At 39.6% G+C, this 9,838-nt stretch overlaps 2 protein-coding genes across 2 annotated transcripts; both read right to left on the reverse strand.

Annotated features, from left to right (window-relative positions):
• Positions 1-4,870: 4,870 nt before the first annotated feature.
• LOC141442783 (uncharacterized) lies at positions 4,871-7,173 on the reverse strand. Its single transcript, XM_074107898.1, has one exon. It carries the CDS (start codon positions 7,171-7,173, stop codon positions 6,304-6,306), a length of 870 nt encoding a protein of 289 aa, XP_073963999.1. The 3' UTR covers positions 4,871-6,303.
• Positions 7,174-7,190: 17 nt separating this feature from the next.
• On the reverse strand, positions 7,191-9,261 carry LOC141442795 (uncharacterized). Its single transcript, XM_074107916.1, has 3 exons — positions 8,220-9,261; positions 7,372-7,566; positions 7,191-7,285 (listed from the first exon to the last, which is right to left on the reverse strand). The coding sequence occupies exons 1-3, from the start codon at positions 8,452-8,454 to the stop codon at positions 7,191-7,193; spliced, it is 525 nt and encodes a 174-aa protein (XP_073964017.1). The 5' UTR covers positions 8,455-9,261.
• Between the last annotated feature and the right edge of the window lie 577 nt (positions 9,262-9,838).

Genomic DNA, 9,838 nt, shown 5'->3' on the forward strand with positions numbered 1-9,838 from the left:
TGAAAGTTTCTCGGTGAGGGCAACAGCATAGATGTCGCTAGTGTCGCTGCTTAAGTGACTAAATAAGAAACAGACAAGCTGAGATATGTGGTGCATAGGAGAAGTTCGTGTCTGTAGTCCGGTCCAGTGGTGGTGTAGCGGTATAGCACGCGGCATGGAATGCTGAGGACCTAGGTTTGATTCCCAGCGCTGGTCTCTTCTTCTGGTGTTTCTGTGTATCTATGTTTCAGTTTGTATTTTCGATATGGATTTTACGGGATGACCGTAAAAGTAACAAAATTTGGAGTTAGTTGAAATAAAAAATACAAAAAGACTTCAAATAACCAATCTTATCCCTATTGACTTGTGGTGGTGATTGGTGGCTTTTGCTTATCACTGAGGGTTTCACTATGGTTTGTTGAGGGTCTTTCCCGGCCCGGATAACACCGACATGGAAATACCGGCCCTGTTTTTTGTGTACACGCCCATAGAAACTGACAGGAGCTTCTATGGGCGTGTACACGAAAAACAGGGTCGGTATTATCCGGGCCGGGAAAGAGTGTCACCCGTTTGTTGACATCTGTGACAGGGGTTGTGTCAAAGTAATATGAATGATTGATGCACAGATTACTAATATGTAGCTAGCTAGATTGATGCGCCGCGCGTTTTGCTCCAAACAGCCAGTCTAGTGCCGTAAGGTACATAGATGTCAGGGTTTAACTTTTATAATTTACCAGGCCAGGTCGAGTTAAAATAGTCGCAGCGAAGAGGTTCGTTTATAGAATTACTTATTATAATATAAAAGCGAGATTAGAATACGGTTAAGCACATAATATAGTTTATGAATTAATACATCAAAACATTGTCGTGTGCATGGTACCAGAGATGCTGGCAGCATTTCCCCGCTGGATCGCAAGACTGATGCGTTAGCGAGGAAACTGCCAGCTCTTCGGTCTCCTGTGGTATCTCTGAGTCTCTTTGATAGATCTTTGAAGAGACTCAGAGCGCCAGGGCCCCACGGACCAAGGGTCTCGACGCCGAAAGGTACAAAATCATATTAAATCAATTGAAATTATACTACCTACTTCAATTATATTTCGTCCCTTAATTCTTCAGATATAAATTAACCACCGCCGCTGAAATTTCAGCATTTAACTTTGGGGCTTGCAGTAATGTACAATTCTCTGGTAAGAGATAAATTTTCATTAATTTTTCCTTGTTTTCCTTTAGAAGACCCATTTTGAATATGGGCTGCCATCGTTGTGCCAAATTCGTATGAATATGTGGCCCGTATTGAGGGCTATCATCTACCGTGTCTCCGAGTGCCGTGAGCAGGTCCGGGTCTCATTCCGGTTCCGGATCCGGCTCTTTTATAGCTGAAATTGTCGGCGTTCTGGGTCGGGCTCGTGTATTTCCGTTTCCTCGTAGGGTTTTTCAACGATGACTTCCACCAGATCATTGCCATCACTATCTACAAAGAGAGTATGGAAAGTGAGTTAAATAGAATGCATTTTGGAATACATTCCTTTCGACGGTATACTGTATACCATACATGAAAAAAAATTAACTTAGAAATGGAAGCCATTTTGTTCCCACGCCATGCGGTCGGTATGTTTGACAGTTGGTTATGTACCTGTTATTGTGCATTTTAGCATACATTCATTTCGAACTGTATGCCTTACATGCTATTTTGCCTTCGTGTTGACTCGCGGTCAACCCCCCGGCGTGTTTATGTTCAGTTTTGAACAAGTGATCAATGGTGTCACACGAGGTATTTATAGGTTAGGTCGTCGAGCACGCAATACTTACCGGATGAATCCTCTGAAGAAGATTTTTGAATTTTTCTTATCTTCTTTTGATATTTCTGGATTTTTTGTGATTCTCTGTCTGAAAGTCTCTTCGGCATTGTAAGAAACGTACGGAGCGCCTATAATGCGCCCGCTTCGCTGTCATGCACGGGAAAAGAATGAACCACAGACTAAGCAATAGAGCAGGGCAAGGGTATGAATCGGTGTTTTACTTTTATTTTATTTTTTTCTATAAAGAAACGTGCAATGCTGTCTTGCAGCCTTAATTAAAGGACTACCTGGTTAATTTATATATGAAGAATTAAGTGACTCATATAATATTTATCGAATCTCACTTGTGAAGTTCGTTTGATCATATTTAAATGTACTTTACAGATAGATGTATTCAATAAAAAAAAAACATGGTATTTTTTCAGAAAAGTTCGTATTTTGTCTTTATTTTGTATTTTGTCTTAATATTTTCAGTGAAGGGGGTATGCCGAAACCCCGAAATAAGGGCAATGCTTAGATCATTTTGAAATTTGTCAATTTCACAAAGTTCCATATTGTTGGATATGAAAATGTCACTCAATTAATACAATATTTGATCGACACGTCGGGTGCCGTCGTATTCTGATTGAGATCAGAGCGCCTACTCTGAAGTTCATGTCGTACCGTCCCTCTCGCTCTCGAATTAAATAAAATTGTGTCAGAGGGACCGCACAACACGAACTTCGAGTTTCGTACTAGCCGGGTGACGCTTTCCCGGGCCGGATAATACCGACCCCGTTTTTCGTGTACTCGCCCATAGAAGCTCCTGTCAGTTTCCATGGGTGTGTACACGAAAAACAGGGCCGGTATTTCCATGTCGGTGTTATCTATCACCCGTAGCAGCCCTGCAGGGCTATTACGAAACACGAAACTCGAAGTTCGTGTCGTGCGGTCTCTCTGACACCTATACTATTTAATACGAGAGCGAGAGGGACGGTATGATACTAACTTCGAGTTGCGAGTTTCGTAGTAGCCTTGCTGCAAAGAGACCGAACGACACGAACTTCGATTTTTCGTAGCTCAGCAGGGCTACTACGAAACTCGAAACTAGAAGTTCGTGGCGTGCGGTCCCTCTGACACTTATACTATTTAATACGAGAGCGAGAGGGACGGTACGATACGAACTTCGAGTTTCGTAGTAGCCCTGCTGCTGACTTTTCCCGATAGCAACTTCGTATACTACGTATACAAATGTATTTTTGATAGTAGCACCAATTCGATAATATAAAATGTATGTGGAAAACAATGAAAGATTGGTCGAATACATATGAATCATATTTTTTATAAAACAAATGACACAGAATTTACCAACAATATAGTTGCAATACTATTATTATTATGAAGCATACTTTATTAATATAAAATCCATAACTTTCTGCTCTCGGACTATAAAGATATCATATATTGACTTATTAATTATAAGTACTGTTGTGCTAACGGTATTTACGATTTGTATTCTAATCTCAGTTTTATAATAGCCAGTCACAGAAACGAGAATGACGGAATGATTATAGTCATTTAGTTTGTATTTATTTATTGTGAGTTCTAAATGTGTTCTTAAGATTTTTACATTAAATTTGTACTGTTTTTTTTTAAGTGTAGACATTTTTGTTAATAAAGCATTCCTATAGAAATAAGTGTGTTTAATTTTGATTATTAGAATTGCTGCCTGGAAAAGTGTAAGTAATTTTTTTTTTTTAACAAAAAGCAGCCGTGGTGGCCTAGTGGTTTGACCTATCGCCTCTCAAACAGAGGGTCGTGGGTTCAAACCCCGGCTCGCACCTCTGAGTTTTTCGAAATTCATGTGCGGAATTACATTTGGAATTTACCACGAGCTATGCGGTGAAGGAAAACATCGTGAGGAAACCTGCACAAACCTGCGAAGCAATTCAATGGTGCGTGTGAAGTTCCCAATCCGCACTGGGCCCGCGTGGGAACTTTGGCCCAAGCACTCTTGTTCTGAGAGGAGGCCTGTGCCCAGCAGTGGGACGTATATAGGCTGGGATGATGAACAAAAAAGTAAAACCGACGCCAAAAAAATAACAAAAACTGGCACCGACTACAAAACCCTTGAAAAATTTTTCTAGGTACGTACTAGCTCGACTCGAAGTCGGTGCCTCAGCACGAGCCAGCAGGAGTGGGACAATAGTCGTCTACCTCACCTACATACTATGGGTTTCAATCCCTCCTTTCAAGGGTTTTGTAGTCGGTGCCATTTTTTGTTATTTTTTTGGAGTCGATTTTACTTTTTTGTTAAAAATTTTCTTTATCTCACTTTTTAGTGATTTGTAGCCAAAGTACATCTCACAACGATTCCATTAAGCCCAAATACGACTTAGTTACGTTGTTTTATAACAGAGTTCCGTTGCCTACCTTCTGGCTTCAGCATCAGATCAGTTCGAAAGAATCATTAACTTATGCTTCTCTTAGTCGCTTATCTAGGTATGATAATCATAATCGTTTATAGAAGAGCGAGCATTACTTAGCTTTGATGAGTTCCATTGGTCATCTACGGTCTTCTTCATCAGGTCCAGGTTACCAAATGATACTTTCTGAATGTAAATGCTCATCTTAATGCTAAAAATGCCAAAATTTGAGGTTTGCCCTCGATTTCCCTAGGATCCCATCGTCAGATCTTGACTTGGTGACAATGGGACCACCTCAAAAGAATACTCTTTCGAATAAAAAAAGAATTTTGAAAATCGGTCCACAATTGACTGTGCAATCGGTGAACATACATAAAAAAAAATACAAACATTGGAACATAGAACCTCCTCCTTTTTTGAAGTCGGTTAAAAAAGTGATGTTATTAAATGAAAGAAAAGAACATCACATTCGGAAACATTATTATTCCATCGAAAAACATTACATGTACCTAAAAAGCTGTAAGTATCGCAACGCAGTTCTAATATTGCTAAAAAGTTTTGAGACGCAATGTTATACCAATTAATATGATAAACAATATGTAAATGTACAAAAAACAATTAAAAGAAACATGATTGTTTTTTTGGAATCTTTTTGTATTTTTTATTTCAATTCCAAATTTTTACTTTTAAGGTCATCCCGTAAAACCTAAAAAAAACAATCTTAATTTGATTGCTTAGTAACGACATCTCTTGTCCGGGTGAGCGGTTAGTTCCAATGGAGTGCCGAAAAAAAGTTTCTCGATGAGCGCTACGGTATAGATGTCGCTAGCGTCACTGCTTAAGTGGCTAAAATAAGAAACAAACAAGCTATGAGATATGAGGTGCATAGGGGAAATTCGTGTCTGTACCGTTGACCATCAGTGGTGTAGCGGTATAGCACGCGGTACGGAATACCCAGGACCTGGGTTCGATTCCCAGTGATGGTCTTATTTTTCTGGTTTTTCTGTGCATCTATATTTCAGTTTGTATTTTCAATTTAAAAGAAACATTCTAACGACGTAGTTTTCATATTGTATCCATAATAAAAGATACAGTGATACAGTCCTTATCGTTTCTCTCCCGCGTGAACGCGTCTTCGTCTACGAGTACAGCGTGGTTTCGGTTTCTCACCTGTGTAAGAATCGTATGCGTTGTCATGCTACTTTGCTTTGTAAGTAAATAATTTGTAACACACTGTAATTATCGAGCTGTCGGTGGGCCTCCAACAAGATGGAGCGACGACCTGGTTAAAATCGCGGGATCGCGTTGGATGCGGAAAGCACAAGACCGGTCTGAGTGAGACTTGGGGGAGGCCTATGTCCAGCAGTGGACGTCTTTCGGCTGACATGATGATGATGATGATATTGATGAGGACAGTAATTATACGTTTTCTCACCTACGTGTATTTGAATCATTATATACAATCAACTCAACGCCGATTTCTGTGAAAATTATTTATTACAGTAGCGTAGCGTAGTGGGGGCAGAGGAGGAAGCCCCGGACGGCAATTTTGGGGGCGTGGCAAAATTTCGTAATAAATAATACTGAATAATTTCTAGATAATAGTATATTTCATCCCCCTTCTACAATATTAACATCTTAGTTACTAAGATAAGAGGGCGGCAAATTTTTCTTCCGCCCCGGGCGGCTTATACCCACGCAACGCACGGCCGGATTTAAGGAAGGGCAAACGGGGCAACAGCTGGGGCCTCCACAAAAGAGGAACCCCCAAAAAAGAGACCTTCAAATTCCGACGACTAAACAATCAATCAGGCAATCAGTAAAATATCAAATGGCCCTCATTTTATTTGTAAAATAGTTTGGGCAAGGGGGTGGCTCTCCACTCCTTTGTTGCCCCAAGGACCCCACACCTCTAAATCCGGCCCTGACGCAACGCCACTATATAATATCGCAGATGTACGGTTTCTAAGCCGCATGTATTCATATGGATATAGCAAACCAATGTCGATATTTGTGTAAGCCGTTTGTTACATAGTCCAATTAAATGGTTTCTCAACCGTGTGTTTACACAAATGTCGTAAAGTAAACCGTGTCTTACACATATGGCAACTGTACCATACCTACACGTTTTCAACCGTGTGCATTCGTATGTGCCTAATCAAATGAGCTCGTCGTGTATACTTTTTGTGGCATTTATCGCAACTGTACGGTTTCTCACCTGAGTGTATGATCGTATGCATAGTTAAAATATATTTATGTGTAAACTGTTTGTTGCATACATTGCAACTGAACGGTTTCTCGCCCGTGTGTGTACGCGTATGATGAGTCAACTTATTTCGTACTGTAAACCGTTTGTTACATATATCGCAACTATACGGTTTCTCACCTGTGTGTAACCGTATATGAACTATCAACGACGATTTCTGTATAAACCGTTTCTTACATATATCGCAACTATACGGTTTCTCACCTGTGTGTATTTTCGTATGCTTAGTTAAACTACTTTTAAGTGCAAACTGTTTGTTGCACACACCGCAACTGAACGGTTTTTCACCCATGTGTGTACGCATATGAAGAGTCAATTGAAGTCGTACTGTATATTGTTTGCTACATATATCGCAACTATACGGTTTCACACCTGTGTGTATTCGTATATTATGATCTATCAACGTATATTTATGTACAAACTGTTTCTTACATATATCGCAACTATGCGGTTTCTCAAACCCGTGTGTACGCATATGATGAGTAATCAAGTTAGTTTTCTGTATAAACCGTTTGTTACATATATTACAACTAAACGGTTTCTCACCCGTGTGTATTCGTTTATGATTAATCAAGTGACATTTCTCTGTGAACCGTTTGCTACATATATCGCAACTGTACTGTTTCTCGCCAGTGTGTATTCGTTTGTGCCTAGTCAATCGAAAATGTTTGGTAAACTGCTTATGACAAACGTCGCAACTGTGTGGTTTCTGTTCTGTGTGCATATGTAGCAAACGGGTGGTTAAATCAGACTGGGCGCGTGTACTCTCCGTCGCGGGCCGGCCTCGCCTGCTGGCTTCAGCTTGCAGGCATCCTTCTCTGCTCTACTTAGCGTATCTGCAAGACAAGGTGCTACTATAATGGAACCAACCTACATTGCACTGGGGTCGGCCTGCATCATGCCAGACTATAAGTTAACTCACAATAACCACTGCTCAGGTCTCCTACTGGAAGTCGCTCCAGCCTGACGTAACAATTCTTAAGCCCATGCTGCTGCTCCGTGCTCCTGTTGCAGCCAGGTCCTTCCCCGCCACAGGTGGTGGTGCACTCGGGCGCGGCATCAGCGCCACCCTCTGCCTTTGGCTTGCATGGACCCTTCTCGATACTGCTCCAGTCATCTGCCAAGAACATATAATACAATACTGCTATAAATAAAATAAAAAAATAAAAAAGCCTTTATTTTCCATTGACATGTATTAGTATGAATTAAAGTAGTTATAAATATTATTAGTCCTAAATTATATGCAAGCCATCTGGACAAAACTGCAATACTTACATACAAATTATTACAAAATGAAAAAAAGAAATGAAATGACTAGTAACTAGTAACAAAATGCACTAATTGTTTTCCTTAGGGTCTCCCTCCCCAGATTTATTGAAGTGGAGTTGCCAAAAACCAATAGGAAAAAGCTTTGCAATAAGAGGTAAAAAGGTATGACGCGTCGACGTGTTTTTCGCTCTTATTGAAAGAAAGAAAGAAAGAAAGAAAATAATTTATTTATAACAGCAATGACACATAATTAGTAAATATAACAATAAGAAGTGTTGCCGCTATAAAAAGGTCCCGGCTCAGCATATCGCTGGTTGAAAACCAGCACTGGTCTTCCGCCGGGCCACAGGAGAGTGAAATTACGGAAAGTCACACAAAACAAAACAAATACAAAAATAGCTACGAGACTAAAATATAAGTTGGCTGTATAGCCCACATTATCATGCATACATAAACAATAAAGAGTGATTGTATTGTACTGTATCTAACTCCGAAGCTTACTCTGCATTAAACAAGCGATGTCCTGCTGCTCAATCAGCTCAGGTCCAATTACTAATTCATATTTAATCTCGTGGCCGGCGTACAAGCCTTCTGCCAAGGCCGCCTCGCTCACGCCGCACTCGCCCCACTCGGGCTCCTCCTTCACCATCACAGGCTCACACTCCGCAGTCGCGCTGTATGCCCGCGCCGACTGGTCCGCGTCGGAAGCACCACGGCGGCAGGCGGACGACTCCATGTCAATGGAAATAAAATATTTATATTCTAATAATTAAACAAACAATTATATTTTTTTTATCTTAAATTATGTATTTATTCCAATGTTTTGACTGCAACTCTCATCTATGGACTGGACGGACGGACAGACAGCTGACACTGACAGCAAGTGTTGCCACCTCAGATATTTTTTTACCCTAACGCTACGCGAAATTACGCTAAATTAATTAATTAGGCTTTAATTTTTTTTTACCCTAAAATTGATTTTAAATAAAACAGCAAATTAATGCAATTTATTAATAAACGAATAGCTTAAATACGACACCGTTTCGAAACATTCTTGGAATGCATCCATAATAGTCTTGGTTTCATTATCATCTCTGCAGTCTTTTTTTTCTCGAAATCGTACATTTCATTCGAAAACTGTTATCATAATAAATACCCTACATATTTTTCTACCCTAAAAAACCTTAAATTTAGGATAAAATACCCTAAGGTGGCAGCACAGCAGGGCTACTACGAAACTCGAAGTTTGTGTCGTGCGGTCCCTCTTACTTACACTGTTTAATACGAGAGCGAGAGGGACGGTATGACACGTACTTCGAATTTAAAGTTTCGTAGTAGCCCATAAAGGTTCATCAAATGCGCCGCTGCTCATTGGTCAATTTCTGTGGCTAATATACCAGTCATTTTCAAAAGGCAGCTATTCAAATAAAATGCTACTTAATTTAGTCGGGTGCTAGTTTGTTGTCACTTGTTGTCAAAAAGTACTATCGTCGGTCTGAGTTTTCCAGGTTTTTTTTTTAAAATGTAAAACATGATATTACAGATTTGTTTTTTGGTAAAACTGTGTACTTAATAAGTAGTGGTGCCATGCTGTGTGTAGGTACTTTGTGAGTGCAAGTCTCGCATCGTTAACAAGGAAAATGGACAAAATATGTGGCGTTATCTGGGAAAAGGTACCTTGTTGTCGGTATTGAGTTATTGATATCCCCATAATCTACATACATTTAGCTATCGAACCATGTAAGAAACATGCATGTAGGTTTAATAGATATTTTTTTAAAAATGTTGAAGCTCAAAAGCCAGAAAAGGTGATTATGAGAAAATTGAATTCAAACTTATACACCCAATAAAAGTATGTTATTGTTGGAAGTTACATAGATGACATGCTATTTGAGGAGTAGATTGTACGGGCTTTCAGGTTTCAAGAACAATTTTGTAATTGGACAACGGTTTTCCTATAGTTTACCTTGCCAAAGTGCATAAAGTAAAAAAAAAAGGTTGATGGATTTTTTAAATTTTTTTCTATTTCCATTGGATTTTATTGAAGGAAAAAATATTATGCGTAATTGGACACTAAATAAGAACTACTCCGTTTTGAATTAACGTTGTTTATTATATAA

This window comes from Choristoneura fumiferana, chromosome 26 (genome assembly GCF_025370935.1).
Source record: "Choristoneura fumiferana chromosome 26, NRCan_CFum_1, whole genome shotgun sequence".
Classification (NCBI taxonomy): Eukaryota; Metazoa; Arthropoda; class Insecta; order Lepidoptera; family Tortricidae; genus Choristoneura; species Choristoneura fumiferana.

Excerpts from the sequence above, each read along its gene's own strand:
- LOC141442783 (XM_074107898.1), bottom strand. The coding sequence starts at position 7,173 with ATGCACACAGAACAGAAACCACACAGTTGCGACGTTTGTCATAAGCAG.
- LOC141442795 (XM_074107916.1), bottom strand. The coding sequence starts at position 8,454 with ATGGAGTCGTCCGCCTGCCGCCGTGGTGCTTCCGACGCGGACCAGTCG. Across the intron at positions 7,567-8,219 it reads CATCGCTTGTTTAATGCAGA|ATGACTGGAGCAGTATCGAG; the intron begins GTAAGCTTCGGA and ends TGTTCTTGGCAG. Across the intron at positions 7,286-7,371 it reads AGACCTGAGCAGTGGTTATT|ATACGCTAAGTAGAGCAGAG; the intron begins GTGAGTTAACTT and ends CTTGTCTTGCAG.